At 35.9% G+C, this 26,172-nt stretch overlaps 1 protein-coding gene across 1 annotated transcript in view; it reads left to right on the top strand.

The window, feature by feature from the left end:
- The window catches only part of LOC139692101 (diuretic hormone receptor-like), a 212,370-nt gene that overhangs the window by 122,157 nt on the left and 64,041 nt on the right, over nucleotides 1-26,172 (top strand). Inside the window, exons 2-6 of the mRNA XM_071590135.1 lie at nucleotides 2,930-3,122; nucleotides 3,565-3,658; nucleotides 3,752-3,845; nucleotides 3,994-4,074; nucleotides 9,848-9,927. Of these exons, the coding sequence (XP_071446236.1) occupies nucleotides 2,930-3,122; nucleotides 3,565-3,658; nucleotides 3,752-3,845; nucleotides 3,994-4,074; nucleotides 9,848-9,927 (542 nt within the window). The remainder of the gene's footprint in view (nucleotides 1-2,929; nucleotides 3,123-3,564; nucleotides 3,659-3,751; nucleotides 3,846-3,993; nucleotides 4,075-9,847; nucleotides 9,928-26,172) is intronic.

The following is a 26,172-nucleotide window of genomic DNA, read 5'->3' as shown; positions in this document are numbered from 1 at the left end:
GTACTATGAAAACCGGGTACTAACTAAGAAAAAGTACATAATGATTTGGGCATAATATCTCATAAACGTTAACAGCATGTCTAATTTAGTTAACTTAGGGATTTCATTTTACGCTGGTTTTGCCATTCAAATCAGTTAATGAGTTGATTTTTTTAGATCCCTTTGTTTACGGGAATAATGACATTTCCAGTAATGGAAGTTTTATTTCGAAAGTGTTAATTAAAATATACCTTTTAAAACGAAAAGCTGAAATATTTTCTTTGTCCTAAAATGTCTTTAGAAACAATCTCTAGAATCAGCTTCACTGAATTTTGGCTTTAAATTTTTTCTGTGGAAATTATGTGATATTTTAAATAATATTAAATTTATAGAGGCGTATATATGTTTTTTAAACACTTTCCTTCAATTACTTATCGAGATCACTTTTACTTAATACTGTCGAGACTCCACCTTTTTATTTCCGTTATATTTTAGCTATTTTAATACCATAAGCCTTTGACCTAAGCAGGCATCAAAAGACTTTTTAAGCATCTATTTAAGCGGTCAATATAGAAGCCAGAAAGATACGGATGACATTACACTTGACAAACAATAGGTACAAAGTTACAAAGATAAAGATTATAATATTATTACAAACTAACACAGTACCCACAAAGTCAGAATTCTTCAACTGTATTGACGATTTTATCAAATGAGTTTTGGAGTTAACATTTCCTAAGTGCCTAAAGCAATACATACAGAGAACAGGGCTCGGTATGACATATAATTCAATTATTTCCTGCACCAAATCCTCCGAAGGGTTAGAATTCATGCAGTGGCGAGATTTAATGATTCAGCGAAAACTTTGCATGGTTGAAATACCTATCATATATTTATTAATTAACTTAGTACACTAAACCAGCAAGGGAAGATGTATGCTTATCTCAACCTCTGCCGTTTAGAGATCATTTTCAATGGTGGACTTTTTCAATAGAGCCGAAAATTCACACTGTGCCATTTTAAAAAATAAGCAATACAGATTTTTTGCTACATATACTTTCAAATATTTGCCCCCCAAGCTATGTCATTTCAGATAGTGGACATTGATTTATGGTATTTAATTTAATTTGTAATTTGACTAGTAGGCTTTGATGCATTGAAATCTGCTTCCGGAAAATAATACAAAAATTTATAAATATATTGCATAACTAATTTATTCAACAATAAATTTTCCCATTTCAATTGTGCTACGTGAATTATGAAATGGGAACAAATTCATTACCGAACACCTCCCCCTTATCTTTCACCATCGTTGAAACTTACTCATTTGCATGTTTTCTGATAGAAAATCGTTAAAATCTGTGGCTTGCATTTCATCAAGCTTGTGGAAACTTTGAACGAATTTTTAAATCTAATTAGGGGTTTTTAATCGAAGTTTTTAGGTATTGTCGAAGTATTAAAATTGAGACTTAAGACCCAAAATAGAGTTTGAAGTGCGAATATTTTCAAAACAAAGGAAATGCTAAATAGTTTTGAAGCTGTTGAAAACCAGATGATTACCCAAATCATTCATTCATTACGAGCACTCGAGTCAGTTGCGGGAAATATATTGCCAGTTCAAGTGGACAAAATAGTCTTACGACCTTTTGAAAATTTAAACACTCACCCTGGAATAAATAAAAAAACATCTACCAATATAAATACCGTTTTACTTTGTCTTTCTCTGCCATCCCCATGCTGGAATGTGACTGGAATTGTGTAATCATTAATTCAATCTTTTTTTAAGAAATGATAGGCGACAACAAAATCATACTGTTAATGCTTAACTTCCACTGTCCCTAAGGTTCATTTTTAACGAGAGAAAGGTTTCACATGTCAGTGGAGGGGGTTAATAAAATATTTAATCTTTTATCATTTTGCATCATCAGATTCGGAGATTATTTCCTGCATTGACATTGCTTATTGCACGGTTAAAATCCTCATTAAATGTCATTTGACCCGTTAATCATTGCGTAATGTACAGCATAGTGAAGCTAATAATGAACAAAACCTCACATGAAACCCGTTGATTCAAAATTTCGGTAATCCACGTCCTAAGTGTATTTCTCATCAGGGCTTTCTAGTCTGTCGCTTTAGTATGACGTCTTAATATCTTAATAATTCCTTTCTTGCTATCATAAATTAAAGACCCAATACCATTCCGTAATTGTTTTAAAGTCAATTATCTTTATTTTTATTTTGATCGGGGCCGGGGTGAAGAAATAATTACCCTTTTTGTGCCCGAAGATGTGTCAAATATTGAATACACAACGCTTCAAGTAGCAGTCTACTGTGGTTTTCCACCGGACTTTGGAACACTCAGAAATAAAATGGAATCATTCTTACGCGATGTGAAATGTTTTGAAGAGTGATTACAATACATAATACCTCTTTATTGCTCGAGGTCTGAATACAATACAAGGTTAATTTAGACCCATGCTGTTCAAGTCTGGAAATATCCAATTTCCAAATATCCTGATATCAATTTGACTCCATATCATCATTTGAAGAATTTTTTCGTGAAATTCCAAGTCAGGACGAAAGTTCATCCCCAGGAAATATCTCTCTGAAGACCTTATCAGTGGATAATTGATACTTTCCTTTATTGTGTTTCTAAGTGGGTGATGAAATCTTCGCTCAATTATTAATTTCCGTATTTTAATATATAATTACTATCCATGAGTGACACAAGCATTTTTGTTGATATTTCACGCGGTTAACCAAAAATAAATCAATGCAATGTAATTATTTCGGGGTGAATACCCCTCCAGGTTGGTTTGTGGATTATATTTTCTAAGTGCAATGGGCAGTACCTGAGCTCACTATTTTTTGCAAGTTTTGTTCTCTCGCGGACGTCTGAAGATGCTAAACTAGCTTCAATGTGCCCTTTCACGCTTTTTTTCCTTGACAGAAAACGCCACGCGGTTTTGCCATAGCAATGGTACGTGGGCTGCATACACCGACTACAACAGTTGCCGGGAAGTGGAAGCCCCTGATGGAGGCCAGACTTTTGGCGTGGAACTCGCGACGACACTGTACTTTGCCGGCTACGCCTTGTCACTAGCGGCCCTTGCGGTAGCCATATTCATCTTCATTTACTTCAAGTGAGTAGATGTACACTTTCGTTTCTTCCTTGAAAACATATGGCTTTATTGTAATGCTAACAGTCTAACCTAGCATTAGAGTTAAGTTGACGACTAAATAATAGTTTCAATTTAAAAAATCACAAGTAAGAAACATACTGCATTCTTCCACAGAAAGTTAGCGGACAAATGCAGTGTGCTCTTCAATTATTGAACATTAACTTCAACATAGTTAACCCTGAAAACTTGCTCGGAACATTTGCATCATCAGTTGTATATATTAATTCCTCGATGCATGATTTCATGTAAAGTGAAACATAACAGTAACAGTTAACCTAATATAAAATGAATATACCTAATATTTGGCCGTAACTGCAAATTGTCTGAATTTAGACCAACTGTAAAGTTTCATCACGTTTTTATCTTCTTATAATTATGTCTTCCAATTTATTTACATGTCCAGAGACTTGCGGTGCTTGAGAAATACAATTCACACAAATTTAATGTGCACGTATATGTTGGCGGGATTCATGTGGATATTAACGTTAACCCTCGAGGTAAGTTTCAGTTTGAAGCGAAGTACTGCAAAAGATAAATGGTTTCGGCACAAAAATAATTAAGCCTTTCAAATCGATTTCTTTTATTTTCAGATCAGTACGAAAACAGACACCACTTCATGTGTCATTTTGGTAATTGTGTTACATTATTTCCACCTCACAAATTTCTTCTGGATGTTTGTAGAAGGTAAGTTGAAGCAGGTAAACTCATGTAATTTTAAGGTATTTTATATAGAGGAGAATATATTTAGGTATGGATGACACAATGTCACGAAACAAATTCCGCTTGTCAGTATATTATTTTTCTCTGCCTAATGCAAAATTTTTACCCACAGGTTTGTATCTCTACATGCTAGTCGTTGAAACATTCAAAACTGAAAACATCAAACTTCGGGTGTACGTTTTCATTGGATGGGGTGAGTGTGCATTATTAAAATTAAAACATTCATTATAAATATCAAATTTTCTTTTAAATATATAAACTATCGCAAAAAAGTTTGTCATATAGTTAAAAAAATTTATATACATATTGCTTTTTCAAATAGTTAGCAAAAAGTCCGGAGATTTTTGACAAACCTGAATATCAAAGGAAACAGTAATTTTTAGCAATTAAGATTTGGAGAATTTTGTTTCTACGTCCCATTCCATGTTCATGGGCCATGCACAATAATCCTCTGATGTAGAGAAAAATCCCAATGCGATCGATGAAATTTCAGTTAGCGAAAGGTACTTAGCTATTGCGCAACAGAGATGTGATTCACTGTAATCCTATTTCGTTATGAATTGAAGCTCCCATCCATGGGCAAAACTTGGCCAGAAGTGTTGTGGAGCACGGATTCGTTTTTTTTTTGTTTCTCCACTCCCAACAATTTAATCAAACCGAAGCGTCGCGCTCAAATTCGATGTGCCATTCCAGGGAGAAAAAAGTATTATTTCCGATTGGTAAATTAAGCTGGAGAATTTATTATCTCCACTGATGTAAAAAAACTCTTTTTCATTTTTATCAATAAAAATAGCATTCAAGATTTAATTTTCGAATGCGACTGCCCTTCGAAATACGCTTGGAGGCGCAATATCTAATTTCGAGTTCGCTGAGAGGCAATCTGAAAGCGTCGGGCATCGATCAAAATGAAAGCGGCCATCCAATGAAGACCGACTCTGGTTTCTGAAAATCGGACGTGTATTTAGAAAATAATTAAGAATGAATTTGTGAGCTGAGAATGTCCGTTGGTGTGTATGTTTGAATATGTGTGCGTGGGCATGGATATACGAACGGACACTTCCATACTGTTAAATAGGGAATGTAAACATATCTCCTTGTGATTGGGAAAACTGGAGCAAAAGCTGGAATAACAAACCGTTTTCACCTTGAAGAAATCTTTCGTTTCATGTGTCTTTGTGGAGAGTTGCGGTAAAAAGTTTGGTGATGACTCATTCCCAGGTTAAATATAATGAAATAAATTAGAACTATAGCGTACCCTATGAAACGAGTGGCATATTTCAAGTTGTCATTCATTTTCCTTTTTTTCATAAAAATGCCTTTACCAGGGCAATACGTCAGAGTGAATTTAATTCAACTTCAAATTTTTCATCTTCCTTTTGATGATTTTTTCATTTTTGATTGAGTAATGGAAGGTATGGCATGTTTATATGTGTTGTGTACTCACCAAGAGCTAAAGTTTACTTTAAGTGTAGAGAGGAAATATTCTGGATATCAACTTTACAAAATACTAGGGGCCAAATATTTATTTTTGCACTATTAAATGTGCCCTGCGGCCAAAAATGGGTCAATGATTTTTATACTGCCACCTTTCGTGCGGCCATCGCACAATCCGCGATCCACCGTCAGTCTTCAGTTAAGAAAATCTGCCAGGTGGGTCCTTCAAAATTCAAGATATAGGAGTAGACTCAATATAACTTAGGAGTCAATGAAATTAAGATAGTTTCGAGATTTTGGGTCGCATGCACAGTGCAAGAGAAATTAATATTAATGAAGTCCAAGGAGGCGTGAGCTTCAAGAAATGGCTCAGTACATAGTTGATCTAGATGAAACTGATCCTGCAAAGCATGTTGCAGGGAAACTAAATTAATGCATAAAATTATTAATGCGATTTTTAAATCAATCAATAGAGTAATATAAACATTTAATCAGGAAAATTTTAAATGGGAATAAGGACATTGCACACAAAAAATTTATTTCCAAGAGAAACATTTATAAAAAGAGTTCATAAAATACATTATAGTATGAGATATATATATACATACGAGGGTCATCCGGAAACTAGTACCCGTTCGTGAAATAAAGACACAAAAGTAAATATTAACAAACATAAAAAATTTTATTTGAAAGAGGATACTTTAAACTACTTCTCAACATAATCTCCAAGCAAATTAAGGCATTTGTCATAACGTGTGACAAGTTTCTGTATTCCTGCTGCATAGTCCTTCGCCGCCAGCTCATTGAGATACGCGAGGGACCCATCTTGCACAAATTTTTGCATAATGCAGATGGTGTTTAACAATTTCATGAACAATTGTTCGAGAAACATTGGGAAAATGCTCACAGATGTCATCAATTGTGACGCGCCGATCGTTCCTCACGAATTCGTCAACTGAGCTCACCAGTTGGTCTGTAATGACAGACGGTCTCTCCGAACGCTCATCGTCGTGTGTGTTCCCCCTCCCCATGTTGAAGTTGCGACACCACCGCCGAACAGACGACTCGTCCATTACATTGTCTCCATACACCTCCTTTAATTGGCGATGAATATCACATGGGCGAACGTTTCTTGCATTGAGGAATTTAATCACTGCCCTCACTTCACAACTGGCGGCGTTCTCAATTTTTTTAAACATTGTAAACAATCACAGAAACAACACAGGCAATGCTAGCGTCACGCAACTTGGCTCAGAGAAGGCAGACAAGCCACTGAAGCTATCTGACCTCGTCCAGCGGCTACTCGCGTCGTCAGCACTTCATGCGGCACGAACGGGTACTACTTTCCGGATGACCCTCGTATATATATATATATATTTGAATACTGATAAAATATGTAAAGTAGCATGATTCCGAAATTTCGACATCGATGCATATACGAGAGTGAATGGAGGAATTTGAGATGGTGTGAAAAATAATGCTTAAAATATTCAGCCATTAGTGCTAGGCAAACGTTGTTTTTATCAAGGTTGGGTTGGAGAGAAAATGTTGGGAGCTGCAGTAAGACATGTAAACTAAATATAGGGAATATTGAAGACCTAAACGACAGAGACAGAGAAGACTCTGATCAAGGGGAGCATAACGGTTAAGTAAAGTAAAGATCAGTTAGATAGAGCAGTATGAATGGCATAACGGACGATTTAAAAGTATGTGACATTAAAAATGATTTAGTTCATTTAGTGGTGCTGGAATATATCCAGTCCTTTTCGTCGGATCTTTGAAGTTTATCAGTGTTAACCCACAATATCATCAAAAACTACCTTTACCCTTCGAATAATTCTGACAAAAAATAAACGGTTAACTTAAAATTAAACTCACTTTCCTGGAACCTTTTAAAAAAATTCATTTACTTCGTCCGTGTTATTCATTGGCTGGCTACACCTCACCAACGGCTCTGTTACTGTTCTGATTAAGGCGTAGCGGTTTTAGCTTCCATCTTGGATTGAGGAGTTACATAGCTCATGTATCCGACAAAAGTCACAATTAGTTCCTTTTTTATCTAAGTAAGGACATCCATCACCCATCTCCTCTCGATTCGCATGCGCATCATCGGGCCCTCGTCCGGCTCATACGAAACCGCTTTTTTACTCCAGCTTTTTTCCATGCCGTTTTTGATCGTAAAAAGTGACATCTGAAAAGAATATGGGGTTGCCATGTTTCGAGGCGTTGTTTTTGTTTCGTTTGCATCATAGACGTGACCCTACGATCGAAATACATGATTATTGAGTGTCACGCCAATACAGATCTACCAATGCCGTGTTTGCCTGCCAGTAGAAACAAAGTGAGTAGTCCGCTGGGGGTTGGTTTTGGAAAATTCAAGGGTTTGAAATAATCACTTCAATGCTCGAGTACGGAAACATTTAACTAATGCACTCAGCCTTTTCAGGCTCAGCTTAATCATGTACAATGTGGCACCCCTGTAAATAAAGTTTCATTTTCTTTTGGTTTCGGTACACATAATTAACCAGTTTCAAATCGTTAATTTCTCCTGAATCGTTAATTTTTATTGTTTTGCATTATAGATATTGGTCATAATTTGAGTCATTCAGCAGAAGGTTAGCTTGGTCAAAGTTGTAATCACTAACGGCCATGGGTCGTATTTTTCTAATATTTTGGTACAGCAAAATAAAATGGCAGCCTCACTTGACTTCCAGTCATAAAAAAATTCCAGAATAAACTTCAAATAAGATATTTAGAAAATTAATTTTCCCACCCTAATATGCATTCCTTTTTTTCCAAAAGTTTTTGAATATTAAACACGACATTTGTGAAAACATATTTAGTACCGCTTGGCGATGGTAGTTTTCAATGCTTACCTTTTCTAGTGAGCTTTCTTGCCTGCTAAATAATAAAATATTAATTAGTTTTGAATTATGTTTGCCCTTAATTCAATGTATATATTTTTCCAAGTTCAGGGTATAGCATATTTGGTAATTTTGTTCTGTCTTGTGAAAGATGTTTACGAAAGATTTTTATATGGTTTTTCATTCTCCCAAGGACTGTCAGATCTCCACTTTCGTGTTTGGCTGAAGAATTTATAACATTCTCTCTCGCATATTTTTACCCAGGAAGCTTGTATTCAATGCTTCGGTGACTTTGAATAAGGGCGAACCAGGAGACGGCAGTAATAAACAAAAAGTGGAGGGGACTCGATTTTGTGTGGGATTCCTGAAGAAATAAAGTCATTCATAGCAAGCCTCATAAGCTCTTCCAAATATTGAAATTCAATATGTAACTCTATCATGGATGTTTCCATTCCTTATAAGATGCATGAGTTCATTGAGTGACACACAAAGCGCCCACATCCCAAGCCCATGTCTTGTTCCGCCCTCGCGATTCTCGGTGACAAAAATTTCAGCGGCCTTGGAAATGATTGAAAAATAATAGAACGAAACCTTTTGGTCTCATATATTTATGGTGAGAGTTACGGACTTGTTAAAAGGCATTTTAACTTGAAATTGCTAAAATGTTTGGTTCAGTGGGCCGAGAATGTCCTAAATGTTTTTCCTTTTTACCTTCGATTGGTAAAATGCTCTGAAAAGAACTGTTTTCGCTTTTGTGTGCCGTCGTGTTATGAAAAAAAACTTCTGGTTCAAAGCTGCGGCAGAGGCGCCTGGCGAAATTCGTAGTAACCCAATTCAGGGGTCCTTTTTGTTCGCTTTTCCAAAATAAAACGTTAAGAAGACGTGAATAGCATTTGCAGTATTTGTATAACTCTCTCAGTGCAATTAATCTAGAAGCTGACGTAATAGATTCTTTGTCTTCCTTAAATCGTAGAGGTACTTATAATGATATATTTTAGATTTTAGACCTTCCCTTAATTATACAAGACCTTCAAATAGAGTTAGGTAAAGCAGGAATATCTGCGTTACGGATAAATTTCCTCATAGCATTCGATAAACTCGTACTGATCTCCGTTATTGCAGGATTTAACATTTGCGTGTGAGAATTAGTATTTTTCTAAATTTGGCATATAGTACATTTTCAAAATATTTTTATGCGTCATTATGTGTATGAATTTTTATTTCACTTTATGAAACCAGCTCAGAACTTGATAGCATTAAATAGTACTCGTGGAGAAAGTTATAAGAGGAGGGAATATGAAAGACCGGAAATAAGTTTTCCATTCATTTGGTCAAAGTGCGTGGATCCGAATAATGTGTAATAATAGTACGTAAATCCGAGTAGTAGAGCTTTGGAAATTTTTACAATATCTTTATTGTTACTATAGTCCAACTTCACTCATAAAAAACTATTACTTCAGCTTTAACGCATGCTATTTAATACTGAAAATGTTTATCAAATACTTGTCTTTTACTTGGCATAACAATTTCCTGATAAAACCTGTGATTTATGTTTATTGGTGAACCTTTTGCTGAAAACAATTTAAGCTAAAGCTGATTTGCATGCCTCATGTGATTAAGAGTTGTTGTTTTATTCTTTCAATTCTAAAATGATGTTCAACATTTTAGGGATACCGGTTTTGGTAACAACGGTCTGGGTGATAGCCAAATGCATCGCACCCCTTCCAACAAACGTTGCTGATACACAGGTATGGATGATTTGTTATCTTTTTCAATGACGTAGAAAAATATTCAACTACCGAATTATACAAAAACTTCTCTATTGGTAAACTCTAATAATTATTAAAATAGTACACTTAAATGCAGAATAATTATGCTTCATTTCATGAAATAAATTCATGCATAACTTGCACTATTTGCTTATTGCGTAGGATCACAACTTTCCTTTTCTGTTCATATCTCCTGTATCAACTATTCTTACGTATTAATTTATCTCTCATTAAATACTTACTCTTCTCCACTCATTGAAATGATAATTAGTTTGTCTCCTAGTTCCCATTCCATTTTCTTTGTATTTTCAAATCACGAGATATGCCCTCTCCTTTGTAAAAATGCATCTACAATCCCACCAATACATAAGAACATTCTGAATCAAAGTATCCCTTTCATTTCCTCTATATTTTCTCAAAATGCATATCAATAATCTTCTCTTCTTTTTAACATTTTCACTTGGTAACACTAATTATTCTAACATGTTTAATGTCCAAAAAAAATCCAGATAAGTGAACTTTTCTATTCATTCTAATTTATATCCCATTGACTGATTGTATAACTTTACCTTCCCATTTCTTTAGAGTTCATTTACCTTAGTATCATTTTTATTTCTCCATATCCCTATGGCATATCTCTTATTAATCCCGTAAATTATATCATTAAAGTTGAATCACTAGTTTGGTGAAACAACCTAAATTTGATCATTAATAAGGTTAGTAATTAGATGTAATATTTTCCTTGTGCAAGTTGTTGCATTTACTATGATGCGATTGCGGAAAATCCTTCACAACTCCTTCATCCATTACTCCTCATTTAAATTATTCATGCATTCACAAATACTTAATGATTGTGTCACCTTAAAAACAATGTTGAGAAATGTGAGCAAGATGAGTAAAACAGGGGTTTCAATCATCACCAGTTCATTTCTAAGAAAATGGTACACTTGACTTCAGGGGAAGTGGAGATAAGAATGAAGGTCGGTAAATAATTTATAAAATCATTTAGGCTTACGAACCATTAATCTTGACCTAGTCAAAAACCAAGGGGTTACAATCATTTGTGACAACATTAAAATATAAGGTTGATACAAATGAGCTCTGACTCAATCTAAACGAACCGAATGTCATTTTATTTGTAGAAGTTAAGTTCAAAACTACCGCAGATGAAGTAGTTTACGTATCTTAGAAATATCTCAGAATAAGATGGCGATAAAGGTATGCATACAAGCATAAGAGTTGTGTTATTCAAAGAAGTTTACAAAGAATTTGAGGAATTGATGGCAGGGAAATTGAGTAAAAGGTATTAAGAAATTATTGAAAATGAGTGAAAACTTTGGTATGGAGCGTGGTTTTTTTCGGCAAGGAAGTTTGTTTTGTGTGAGATGTGCATATTGAGAAAGCTATAAAAGAGAACATTGATGACTACTAAAGAAAACAAAGGAGCACTAAGGAATAGGGGAAGATATCACAAGAGGAAAAGAAGGATGAATGAAGAGAATTTTGATTGTGATGGAATGCTGAAGACCTTGATAGAAGGGAAAGCGTTGTGTAGGGAAGAAGGGGTTAGGAAAAGGAAAGGGTGTTTGGATGAAAATAAGGGAGATAGAATGTACGCGGAAACGATTTCTTCTACATTTTTGTGTGGGGGTCATATTTTGTCATCATAAAAAAGGCTAAGAAGTATAGGAATGTACTTTATAAGAATATATGTGTGCATTAAAAACCTACCCTAAAGCCTTTACTTCCAAATAATAATAATGAGCTAAGCGTTTGAAATTCTAGTGCGTCAAAATTTTCAAAGATTTATTGTTGATAGGTTTTCCCCTTATTTTTTGACAAACAATGGTTGGAAACCTTTTTGGAAAGTTTATTGATTAAACAGCCTCACATTAAAAAGAGTGAGTAAATTTTACTTTTATATTGGAACGTAACCCATAAGTACTTTCATATTTTAATGGATATTTTATGAGATCATTAAATTGTAATTAAAGTATTTAAAATAAAACTTAATGAAATTACAGAAAATTAAGGTTTGATGACGAATTTCCCCAGAAATTTTAGGTGGGGATAGTAGCAAAAGAAAGACCTAATTCAATTTACCTTAACCTTAAAGATAAACCCCTCAGCAGTAAATTATGTGTACCTTTATTTATTCAATGAAATTTTCATCAAACTCACATAATCCTGCGTCCACATCAGTTTTTATAGCTTGTGGTGTATAATTGCCTTTTCAGTTCCACTCCAGAATGTTTTTAGTGGCGAATATATTTTTGATTGTTTGTATTACCGATAAAGTAAATAATAAAAAATACAAAATTGCATTTATATCGTGTCCGAAATCCGAATCATGGAATAGGTACTCCGTTTATTTTAATTCTCTCAAAAATATCCGTCGGCCATAAAATATTCAAAAATATTTTCATAGTGTATTGCATTTTTAAGTTTTAAAGGCAGTTGCTAAAGATAATCCTAGGTTTCTTGTACTACTTGGATAGCCTGACGTGCTATGATTTAAGAATATTAACATTTATTCAGGGTCTGTAAGATCTCTCAGATATTTTGCAACTCTTGCGGATGGGTTACACATAAATTTAGCTGCTTCTTTTTCCTGAGCTATCAGGCAGCCATTATCACATAAAAATCTTACATTTTCGCAAGCAAATTTCTTAGACGTCCATGCCATACAAAGAGGCAGATAAATCCAAAGTTATGGAGGAAAATGAATGCTAAAATAGGTATTTTCAGTACAATGAATTACTAATGAGCATTATTAATCATTGTTTTAAATTCAAACATGAAATACAAATATTTGCTAAATTTTATTTCCATTTTTGGAATATAAATGGAATGCATTGCCATAGTTTCTTTCAAATAATCATGAAAATGGTATCATAGCATCGCAAATAAAAATACCCAACATTTGAGCTTAAGGTGATTTAAATTTTCAATCAGTAGAGTCTGTAGAGTCCGAAAATGTCTAGTGTAGATATTGAAATATTAATTGAACTTCATCTACAGAATTTCCATAGATATGGTTGTTGATTGAATCATTAAAATTTTCTAATTTTATTGTGTCCTTAGCATGAATAATGCATGAAACATTTGCTATCGTAGAAGCGACATGTGTGGACTCTATGACTTGTAAAGCATTAAAGAGGGCAAACTGCATCTATCGATTCGTATTTTGGTCAACTGTGATTGTCATTGAGAGAAGGAATAATTTATAACGAGCTTGACATGGGAAGATCATTGACAGGCTACGGTGTTAAATGAGTGTTTCAGCCTGTGCGACGGAAGGGGATGAGGTGAGAGAGCTTAGGGAGTGAGCCAAGGGGAAGGGAGGGAGGGAGTAGGGCAGTGAGGGAGCAAGAGTGGTAGGGGTAGTTTATTTAATTTAGTTTGAAAATATAAAAAAAGGTACACCAAACAACCCAATCAACATAGTGCCCGTGGCCACTGCCCTCCGGCTGTCCGTCTTCACCCGTCCTCTCGAATCTTCCTCTCCCCCAGCCCCCCCTTTTTGCTCAAGTCCCTCAACCACTCCTGCCTTCCCAACTCCAAACTTGATCTTTATAGTAGAAAGTGTCTTTCGACTGACCTATCACCACTACGAACTTATTTTTTACCTACGATTTTATTCTGCTCCAGTTAGCCGTCTTGTTAACGCAAATATTGATAGAGATGTTTTACTCTCTCAGATACCTGTTTGGCTCAAAGCGTCTATCCTGCCATTACATGCAATTAAGTACTAAATGAGGTTTTACCCTAAATTTCACTCAAGTGTTGCTAGTTCTCACGTACTTCATAGGATATGCAGTAACAGCTCCACTTCGATCCTTATCAACTCTATTTCTTCCCGTGGCGTATTCTATATCTTTGCATGGACTGCTTCATCAAAATAATTCGCGGATTACCGTTAAATGCATGTGAAAAATCTTTCGTAATAAATGCAATAAGAAGACATCCAAAATGAAATGTTACGATAATCAATTAAATCAGGGCGTTTCATTTTAGAAGTCCTTTGAAGTCACGGTAAAAAACTGTTTATCCGTGGCTTACAATAAACTGCAATATTATTGGCATAACATGAAATTTTAAATGAAACTTATAATTTAATTCATTGGAGGCGTGGTAGTACAAATGATAGAACTGGGCTACTGACAGGAGGGCCCAGATTCAATTTCATTTCAATTCTCTCGTCAGAATCAGCTTCATTCAGGCTAAGCGTTCTTAGGTTACCAGATCGTGATGGGAAACTGCGGGCGGCACAGGGAATGGAAGTGACCCTCCCCCACCCTGATGCGTAAACTTCACATGTCATTATGCTTAGTATCAGGTGAGCCCTACCCTCACCTATCAAATGTCTTCAGGGGTTGGTTGCCGTGGTTGGTCATCCACTAATTTCCCACGAGACAAGATCACATTCTCATGGTGACCTCCAAAAACATGAGCATTCTTCATCCATCATAAGCAAATGAGTATGAATGGAGAAACACGCATAAAAAAAGAAACTCGAGTACCTTTTGGGGCGAGGAATTCTGTTGGAGGTTTCCGGAGTCGTGAAACTGGGAGAGAAGGAGCGCGAAGGGTTGGGTAGGGAGATGGGGAACCTCTTCTTCCATTGTGATTGGACGGGGAAAGGGACGCGTAAGGGCAATAAATTGGTTCAAACTCTTCCCCTCTCCACTTTTGCAAATGTCCTGGGCATTGTGGGCGTATGTTTCGTTTTACGGCTTTCCCGTTCTCTTTAGGAAAAGGAGGACAAATCCCGATGCGTGAAACCTTACCCGTCGGCGGTGGACAAGCTCTCACTGCCACACCCGGGGGACGAGTAACGAAATGGAAGCTTCGGCGGGGATCCTAACAATTTTTTTTTTTCGGCAGAGATCGCGTTGATCCCTCCTTTCCCTCATATTTCCTGTATCTCTCGTCTCAAAAGAACTAAATTTATGTTTCTACCCGCCTCTCTCTTTACCTTTCTCACTTTTTCTCTCATTCCTGTGCCGGAAAAACCCAGGAGAAAATAAAAGCGCTCGCGTAGAATTCAGTCCTAGGTATTACTACGTCTACATCTACACAATGTCCCGGAAGCCGCTGTGATGGCGTGTGATGTTATATGTTAGGACGGCGCCTTTTATGCATAATTATTCTCTCATACATCACTATAAATATATATTTCACTAACAGAATTATACGATATCATGCAAAAGTCTACCGTTTTAGTGCATTTTTGTTGATAACTAAACACTATGATAAATTTTGTAGTCCAAGAGGTACTGAACTATATTTCAAAATCCTATTTCAGTGTAACTCATAGAATCATCTCCAAATTTTGCGTTTATGTTGCACAAAATGCTAAATCTTTTGCTATCTCTCTCACCAGTGAATTAATTATTCCAATTTCACTCAATTTTTTCACCCCTCCCATTTTCGGCATTTTCCAATGTCAGTTTCTCCTCTTCTCAGGCTTAACCAACCATTTTTTTTTCTTACGCTTCTTTCCGCTAATATTCTCTGTCTTTCGCCATAATTGAAAATCAAAAGTCTCTGATCACTTTCTTCAGATATAAAATTGACGAGAATGTATCGATGTCTACGTTTAACCTTCCTTTAACCATACATTATTTACTTTGGCATATACAATGTAGAATTCTATTTCTCTGTGATAGAATTAATTGTCTTGTTAATACAATTGTTCTGCTACTTTTTAAAACAGTGATCCATAATTCTGTCCAAAAGGTTTTAAAGTAATACCTCAAAGAGAAGTTATTAACGAATGTTCGTTATATATCGATTATCAGGGCATTAAATGAAGACAAGCATGCGTCACTTTGCACGCGCCCACCTATATTTTGCGTGGAATTCCCATCTACCTTCTACTTTCATCCTACCTCCTGGTCATTCCTCTTGTTTTTAAATATACACGCTGTCATTGATGTTCATTTTCGTATTTCTTCTCTCATAATAGCTTAGGTTTATCCATTTATAAATGATCACTGAGACTGGTTACAAAGATTTTATATAACAAGAACGTATTACAAAAAGTTTTAAGAATATTTTTGGTGGAGAGAATAAGGAGTTAAGGAGATCTGGGTTAGTTTTAGAAAGAATGGCAGACCGAAATCACAAATCATACTATCGAAAATTTGATATTGATTAATCGTTGATTGCTAGCTTGCGGCTACTTTAGCATCTTGTAAACAAATACCGCGAAGTTTAACTTTTTTCAGTATTTTTAAATGTAAACGGAAAGCTCACAAGGAATCGTTATTCGTCGGCCATCTATAGATATTCGGCACACGTAGTGTTGGATTTATTAACCTCACGACCTTATCATTCATATCCAATGGCAGTTATAGGATATGTAGTGCGCCTGATTCTTTTGTTAGTTATCCCAGAACTGGTCTTCTATAGCTTACACCTCCTTGTATACTGCCTACTTTGTATGTATTATTTTCATCTATTGCTTTTACGAATTTATAGAAAAACCATGCTATTCGTTGAACGGAGCAAAATATTCAAGCTCGTCAAATGCATTGACTGTACATACAAATAGTCAAATGCGTGAAAAAAGCTCCATCAAAATAAGGCCTTGGGAATACATCATCTTGACGTGAACAATTATCGTAGATAAAGTAGCATATAAGGGCAATGTTTTTCTACACAAAGGGAAAATAAGTTAAACAATTATTTTCATAAAACGTGTTGCATGCTTCACTTTCAATTCCAAAATGTCGTGCAATAATATTTCATTCGAAGCAATCGCTGGAAATTGAAATCTTAAAGCTTCAAATAAATTTCCAATCGGCTTGGATTCACATATTTCAGTTGCTCGCAATAGTTCCACGCATAGAGTAATCTACAATTTTCCAGTGGTGATTTTTATCCTAGTAACTAAATGATGCTCATATCCTTCATTGTTTTTTGCATATTAGTTTCAAGACTACACTATACATAAAGTGAGATAAAAAATTAAATAAATGAGTGAATAGTTTACGTAACTTAACCAATGACTCTTAGAAGATAAGTTGAGCATGTAGCAATGAGATACAACATCTTAATATGCCAGAAAGCTAGTTAAGGCATCCTTAAGCGTAAACTTCTTAAATAAATTACGCACGCTGAAAATAAACTTCTGGAATTTTGACGACTTCATGAATACTAATCTGCAAGACATGGAAGTTGGGGTCCTTAGATCGTCATATATTACTGTCAATACATTGTTATATTTCTAATGGAGATCAACGTGAGTTCTCAGGCTGATAGCTCTATATTCTATTTACATTTACGCATGGGAATGTTTTTAGTGTTTTCAAATAAGGTATCAATTGTTACGTATCCTAATTGAAAGAAGCTCAATTGAAAAATTAAGTGTAAGAATAATTCCTATTAAATTGAGCTGTTATTAATATATTTTTATCACCACGATTTTTATCACTCCATCGAATGCAGTCCTCCTGGTATTAAATACATTAGATGCCATAAGAATTCTTTTGTTCATGTTCCTCTATTTTTTCACCAAAAGAGAATAAACACATGATATAACAAGTGGTTGTTTTCTTTTTTGGTCAATTTTATGGCTTCAATGTGCATAGATTCAAGATCTCGAAATATTTAGAAAGAAAAACGTCTGATGTATGATTAATTTACCGTGAAAGGACACGCATATATATATGTATATATATATATATATATATATATATATATATATATATATATATATATATAAATTATGGTGTGATATAGACTTTTTATTCATGGCTCCATCTTCTATTTGCATCACCGTCTGGAACCGTACACGTGGACATCCGTCCCTTATTCCGGAACAAACAACATCGTGTGCGTCACCACTTTACGAGACTCCCCTCTTTGGGATCCCCCAAATGCTTCTTTTAATCGGGAAAATAAAATAAATGGATTGTAAAAAAAGCTGGGCACAGCCGCCACGGCGACGTTTACGGACGTGGAAGGATAATTACGGCCCTCATTGGAGTCGTAGGGAATCCCCGACGGGGAAGGTCGTCCATCACAATTAAGATTGGATCCCTCCGTTTCTTCTCAATTGCGCCCGCTTGCCATCTTGCTCCGTTTTATCTGCCATACACCGGGCGAGTTGGGAGAGACCTGGCGACCCGAGACGGAACTTGGATTGGGAGGGCAATTTGTCATTCGTCATCTCGTTCGTTCTTTGCTAATCACTCTTCCCAAGCTTCCCGAGCGGGTGAGTGAGGCAGTTCTTGCGTGATTGCGACTCATCCCTCTTTATCGGAGCGAAGTCGGTTCGATGATTCCATCCTTCACTTCTTTAAAGTCGCTCTCCCTTACCCCTGGAATATATTCAGAAACTCAAGTGTCATCTTCTCATAAGCAACTCGTCTTGGGTTCTACTTGAGTCAAATGGTTTTCATATGGAAACTTGTAATACCCAATTCGTTTTCCAAGTGAAACTCCGTAAAAAATACATGAATGGCTGAGAATCATGTTTTGACGCGAGTTCAATATTTAAAGGTATGATATCAACTTTGACAATAGAATTGAGACTAAGAGGAGTCTCATTTTTTGGCTTTTGATTGACTTTAAACTCTGATATGTGAATTTCCTTTCTTTATGGCAAGCCAAAACATTATTTTCTTACAAATACAGTAGATAATAGCAGTTTCCATTAAGGTAAAATGTTGCTTACCATCTAGTCTGGTTTTTACCTCATTCAAAATAATTTTTGAATAAAAATGAGCGAAGTATTATGCTTGAAATTTCATAATTAATACGAATTTGATTTAACTTTCGTTTGCGTAGAATATCAAATAGAAATAAACACTGAAATCCTATCCACGCATACAATTTAATTTGACCCTATGGAGTAAGCACTCCGAAAAGCATGTGTTTATTTCATTATTCCGACCTATTACTTTATTTTTGAATGAAAATTCTGATTTCTGCATTTTAAATAATAGAATAGTGTTTTAACATTGCATTACATAAAAAGAAACACCTTGAAAACCTTTCACCTTAACGGTCTTCAGAGATATTTGTATGCAAACATAAGTGCGTTTTTAAGCCTAAGATTAATTCCTATTTATGTATATTTCACTCGATTCCTACTCATTGGTTCCTCTCTAATATTTCCGGATTATTTATCTGCTAACAGAAGCTTTCAAAACTTTCTCTAAATTCGAATTTTCTCCATTACTGTTTTCCTCAAACATTTGCCTTTTTGTTTCTTCTACATCATATTTTACGTGAAATTTTATTTCTGCAATTTTTTATTCACAATAAGGTTCCAATTCGTTCACAATTTCCCGGTGAATTCCTTCTCAGTGTTCGATTTTAGCAGTAAATATTAACTATAATGTTTCCGAATAGAACCTGTAGGTTCGGAAAATATCTGCCAATCTGGTTGTGGATCACTGTTTGTTGTATATCTATGTGATTTCTTCTGTACGCTGTACGCATGAGCGTTCAAAAATCTTTTTTAAGCAGCATTAAACTATTATTATTTTTCTGATAATTATGAATAAATTGTTCAGAGAAATAAATTTTGCCAAATATAGCGAGTGTTGAAAGAAAATAGTTTCCATCACTTATGGGAAAATTTTATAGCGTTTAATTTTTAATCAGCTTGAATAATTCAAAAGAGGAATGCGTATCAATCTAGCGGTAATCATCGTGATGAACTTTCCGGTTTTTACGACACTCTCCGATAAACGGATGGAAGCATGACCGGTAAAACACATTGAGTGTGCTTCATCAAACCGATTAAATTTCTTCGGTGCATATGGGGGCCTCAGCTGTCGGGATCTATTCGTTTTAATGACCACGCCGCTTACTCGAACTATTGAAAACTAGTAATTTACCAATTCATTGGCTTTCATTGTCTTCAGGATAATAAGGCCATTGATGGCATATCAGGTCAAAGTCTTTATCTCGCTGCACATTGCTAAAAAAAGTTAGGTTTGTGGTTGCAAGAAATTTGAGTTACTGTTGAATATGAACTGGCGCATATGTGTATTTTTTTGCCCATATTTTTCCGATATTCTCCACTTGAAAAATCTCTAAAATGCTGCTTCGATTGTGGCATCTCTGAAGTATCTTTGTTTTCGTAGAATCTTTCTGCCTTAAGGTGATATACGGTAGCATACTCCCGAGAAATATACGTTATGGAGGGTGAAATTAAACAGTCACGCGGCAGTGAATTCCGCGAAAATTTTGCCAAATATAGCGAGAGGTTTATTTATATTTCTGAGGCGAAATTTCCATATTGAACATGTTTAAACTGAGTTTATTCTATCATCATCCTTCCTAAATAACAGTTGAAAAAGGATAATCAAAAGCGTTATTCCGTCTGATATTATCACTGATACGTTTTGAAGCATCGAAATTTGGAATTACAAACATGGGAATTTTGTCTCCACTAAAACAATCAATTATTATTCATTTACGTGAAACTTAACTGCATATCCACACGACATCCATTAATAATCCATTTACAAGGTAAATTATGCTTAATTTAGATCCTGTTGCAAGCTTCACTAATGATTTTTAACGCTTCCTAATGATAAGATTGGCATCAATTTTGCTTTTGATTGTGAATAATGAAGAAAAAAATCCTTAAATTTATTGGATTTAATTAACTTTATATCCAGCCAAAGAAATTAGCATGCATGAGAAAAACTGTCCAGTAGATTAGAGCTTCGTTTAACCATCAACATATAAGTTAGATTTACATGTAAAAGTAGTTCGGGGTAGAAAAAATATTTGTTTTCAGAATTCTGAAGGTAACTCTAATTTTAAAATATTCCGCCTACGAGGTTTTCAATTGCGATATCAGAATTGTGGGTCGACAATAGGGAGTTAGTAAACAGGCAAAAGTACAACGTGGAGGTACATAAATTTAACCCAATCTGTCTTTACATACAACGCCTTTTCTCTCATAAACATCATATAAAGTTTCAACTATTTGTGTTCACTAATTTTTATTTAAATGTGAATAAATCAACTAATCCTTGCTTCGCAATTAAACAAAAATGAATTTTATCCTCATTTATTGAGCAAGACCATTCGAAAGTTATTACTGCTGTCACTAAACGAGATGATTAGTAAAAAGAACGGTGTATCCTGGAATTGCTTTTATCTTTAACGAACTGTGAAATGTGATCATGATCTCTGGCGATAAATAATGCACAATTTACCGGCGTATATAACTGCTGTCGACCATAGATAAAATGCCTTGTTCATTCTTCATGTCTCTTATACAGGGGTATTTTGGAAATGATCTCCCTTTATGGAATTTCTCGTCGAGTTTTGTGGGAAAACTTTGCGGAAAATATATGGCGCGTTCTAAGGGGCAGGGGTTTTCCGGAGAATGAACGAAAATTATCACCTTTAGAGATCCCAGAAAAAAACTGGGTCGCGTTTTCCTCTCCCTCCATTATGGAACATCCCCTTTATTCGTTGATAGCGTAGGGCGTGTGGCTTGGAAAACAGGACTGGGAAATGATTATTTTTTATGGAGGATCATCTATCCACCTACGAATAGCCTTAGATCATACGCACATTTGAGAAACGTACCAACGGGCTCAAAGGAATTGGAGGGAACATGAATTTACTGCTGTATTCGCCTATGTCAGCCATTAGTTTGGTCTCCACTGGTGAATTTTCGGTGATTACTTTTCACTGACTATGCATTAATTTCAATGCAAATATTCCGGACAATTGCTAACATAAAATAATGATTATTATAAATTTTTAGAATGGAAGATTTACTCTAGCGCTTTTCAATGCATACCAAAGTTTCACTTTTGGGGAAAATTACAGCTATTTTGATTGGAATATCATATATGGATCTATTCCATGGAAAGCTTTGGTTTTACCTCACTCATGAAAAACACATGAGAGTTAATAATTTCAATAGCATCTCTTTACAAAAATATGTGGGGCATATTTGGATTGACGTTATGCTATCACATGCACGCATTTCGTGCTGACACTAATGGATCAGGTCGTTCATAGGTATCAGATATATGTGGAAATTTAAATTATTCATGTTGAATAAATAATGAGCCCAGAAGAATATATTTTTTCACGATAGGGTCTTAAGGAAGAGATATATTGAATTTTTGTGAATCGTTTTTTTCCGTGTAGCTTTTTACGGTAAATACTGAATAATTTGTTACGTTATCTACCAAGTATCTGGCTTTAATTAAAAATGTAAGTATGTTCTTTTGTGAAATTGCTCCAAATATTTAATAAAGCAGACTAAATTACACTGTTGTTATACCATTATTCTAACTTCCCATCCACGCTTAACTTTTGAAATCTAAAGTTTCTCAATAAATACGAAATGTTGAGGTCCTGGGGTCCTCATTGATTGAAGTCCCATTCATTATGAAAAGTTCGTTACTGTACTGGCTCAAAAAATGCAAACTGTAGAGATTTTGGGATTACAGTGGGTATTTTGCGCTTTTATTAATGACCGCTAGTGCAATTTAACTCATGCTGCAGAGGGTCCCTATTTTCAAAATGTGGGTTTAAATCTCTAATAGCATCGTAATAATCGTAATTTTAGATAAAATCTTAATGCTACATATTTTTTATATGTTTATAAAAATTGAACATTCTTTGAAGTTTTTTATTTTTCCTTGTCGTATTTTCATGTTTAATGTGGCCTTTGGGTGCCACTCATACGAGTCGTATCATACTTCTGAGTATATCCCTGCCACTACTTGCTGTTAGGCTAATCCTTAGCTAAATCTTGCGTCGTCAAAAAGTTCTGAAAATTCCATTCAAGTTTTTTGCTCTATGTTTAATTGGCTATTCTCTTAGATGAGGCTCATCAATGCTTGATAATAATGCCTCATAATTATAAGTATTTGAAGGATTATTATTTCAATTTCATGCTCCCGGATGTTTTTTGGCAATGAAGGTACCATGTCAAGAGTCAGTTGGGTTATTCAGTTAACTATTTAAACTATTATCAATCACATGATATGAGATAATGAAAATTGTGGCACTCCGAAAGATCAAGGGAAAAGGCAGCCAATTACCAAAATCACCACACTTTTCCAATTAGTTAAGCGTCTTTGTACTCTTGTAATTTTGTCTTGCTCAGCATAGTGTATAGTGTCTTGTCAGCATTTTAATCATAAATTTTTAGCCGAATTAGTAAATCAAAATTTCTTGTTATAGTATAATGTAGTCGACAACCAAGAAACATGATGAAGTTTCTGGGGCAAGAGATGCTTGGGAAACCTGGAGCCGAGCGCAGCTGGAGAAGAAACAACAATTTCCTAGTCAAGATGCTCATTTGTAAGAGAGTAAGGGCGTTGTAAGGTAGTTATGTGTAAATAAAAATATATGTTAGAATAAAAAGTAAATATATGGAAATTTCGGATATTTTACTTGAAATACCTTTTCAAACACGCAAGTTGCCACAGCAAGTACAATATATTTTATCTATGGCTAGGGGATAAGGATAAGGGTGATGAAGTCTGAACGAGGAAAGTAGGGTGGATACAGATAGGAAGAGGGAAAGATTAAAAAATTATCTACGAAGTGTTTTTATTAAGTAACAGGTAATGAGGAGTGATTTGTTGTAAAGCTGGGTGACGTGTAAAGTTTTGGCGTTCAGCAAGAATTAGAAATGTAACAGTAGCGTGATTTCTGTGTCAATCAAAAGCCTATCATGAGCAGTAAACCTCTATCAGTACATAAACCTATATGTATATGCAGCAGACAATAACATTTTACTTACTCGAGGTTATTTTCTTTGTCTAATGTAAATATCATATTTCGTAAAAAGCATTAGCATTTATTATTTGGATAGGGCAACGGCGTATATTTGCTGAATTTTCGTAAAAATTCTTATCGTTTAGCCGAAAGAATGATCCCAGCAAATTAATCGTTATATAATTTTACCTATTTTTAATCTAGCAATGGAAATGATTTTAAAATGTTCAAAACAATAAATAAAATAGCATTTCTTCTGCTGAATATGGGGTGTTCTTCAACGCTCCTTGGTTAAGCGAATAAATCGGAAAACAGTGGTACCTGTGGTTATAAATAGGATCCCCCATATCGTCAAACTATACATTTTTGTAGAAATAATGCGAGTAACGAAATAAGCGTAACTTTTTGGCTATGTTTAATTTTGCTTTATACGCTTGCCACCGAAATCAATTCGAAAGTCGGTTTGACTTGTGGGCTCTATCGAACTGCGGCATTTGAGATTCACGCATCAAGTTAAGGGAGCCAGTTCCTTTTCCTGTGCCGACTATGGTTTCCCAGGAGGAAGTCGGACACGAAAAATCACTCAGCTTGGTTGAAACTGAAGGCGTTAAGATTCACCAAAGCCCTTTGGTCAGTTGTCGAACGATCTGACCACTAAATTATTACGCTCCATTTTTTTACAAAAATATAATTAAATCTGAGAGATTTCAAAATTTCCTTTGTTGCAAATGAAAGAAAAACTTGGATCTGTATATTTTTAATGAAGTAGAACTTTTTCAAAATATTATTATGGGCTCTCTCTTTAAGTTCTTTTGATAATATTACATTTTTTATGCTCTTTTGTTCCGACGACTAACTCTTAACTGCTAACTAATGTCGAAAAACTTTTAACTGTTAATGCCCTTCGGGGATTCTCCCTCATTACTTCAGATTTCTTCATTAAATTGAATCTACCTTCTGTCATTGTGCCACTTGAGCGTGCTTTTCTGAAATAAAATTCTTTTCTTCTCACGCCACCGACCATCATAAAAAATTAACGAGAGGTTTTATGCCTCTCATATGCGGAAAAGGGCTGCTTAAATGTTTAAATTGTTTCGTGTGGAATGGCAAGGCTTCTTTTTCACAAGGGAACAATTCCAGCAAGTTACACCGGAAACCGTTTCTTCCACCTAAATGCCTTCGGAAAATGCCAGAACTTCCAACTTAACCCAGAATCCAAAAGCAGTGCGTGAGAGAAATGTTAATCTCGAAAAAGACTTTTTCAATTCGGCGCGGTCAAATGTCACCACGGTAAACTTAAAATATTCCGCCAACGATTCCGCATTGTGCGCGGAGGAATGTCACCAAACCCTGGGCCACTTGAGTGGGTTTAATTACACCACGCCCACGCGCGCAAACGCATAAGGATTCTAAGAACCTCGCGCTCCTTTAAGCCCCCACCCCCCCTTCCTCGCCTACTACATCTCACTCCTCGGAACTACTGACCATCCCGACCCTCCCTCCCGCGATTACACACTCGCGTCACTCTTATTTGCGTGGAGACTAGTGCCAAGCGATTCTGCTGGTGGGACGTAGCGAAATGGGGAAGGTCGAGTCAGGGTGAAGCTCGCTATTATTCCGGCAAAAATGACGGAAGGAGAGCCAAGCTCATCGACCATTCAAAACGCAGTCTCATGTTTATTTAATTCAACCCCCACTCACCACCCTCCGTCTCCCCAGGCCCCCACGCAAGCAAATACATCCCTCACCTTTTGTTCAGCCCCGTTTACCTTGAAAGAGGAGAGTGTGGGTGAAGCGGTGTGGGTACATAGCGGGTCCATCTCTTCCAAACTCATTCACGAGGCGTGCGATGCCTATTACCTCCCCGCGGCAATGGTTTTGTCGGTCTCCCCGGTCTGTCGGATCGATGCCTCCTCCTGCTCCTCGCGTAACTCGGGCCCACTTGTCCCACCCCCTCCCTCCAGCGAACGCCATCACACGCCGCTCTCTCTCTCTCTCTCTCTAATTCTCCCTTCCTCCCTATGTGCCCCCAACGCGATCCCGGCTCGCTCCATTAGTATGACTGGAACCGTTTGAGCTCTCCATCTCTATTTTCCCAGATTCGGTCGACGTCTGTGTTTTTTTTTTCTCGCCCTCGCAATCTAGCCCTGTCCCGAGTTTTTCATTTTGTTTTCCATTATATCCGCTTCCACCCCTTGAGCGCTCCGCTGCAATCATGGCGTAATGGGGCGATCGGGATGTATATTTTTTTGTTTGACCTGGAAATATAACTCGGCAAACGAAAAAGCGTTTCGAAATGGGGAAGAAACTTTGCGCAGTGGAGTAACTGCCACCTGGTCAATTGGAGAGGACCTTATTTTAATCCGATAATATTGATTAATGATCTGAAAATTTCAATTCCCGTCCGATGCTCATTATCCGAGACGGAATTTGTATTCATCAGTTTAAATAGAGTGGATGGCACAAATATGAAATTCGTATTATTTAATATTGACT

The sequence above is a fragment of the Hetaerina americana genome, unplaced genomic scaffold (genome assembly GCF_022747635.1).
Source record: "Hetaerina americana unplaced genomic scaffold, ioHetAmer1.1.p SCAF_4, whole genome shotgun sequence".
NCBI classification, from domain to species: domain Eukaryota; kingdom Metazoa; phylum Arthropoda; class Insecta; order Odonata; family Calopterygidae; genus Hetaerina; species Hetaerina americana.
The sequence above is the reverse complement of the archived record's forward strand: the minus strand, read 5'-3'. Positions and strand labels throughout refer to the sequence as shown.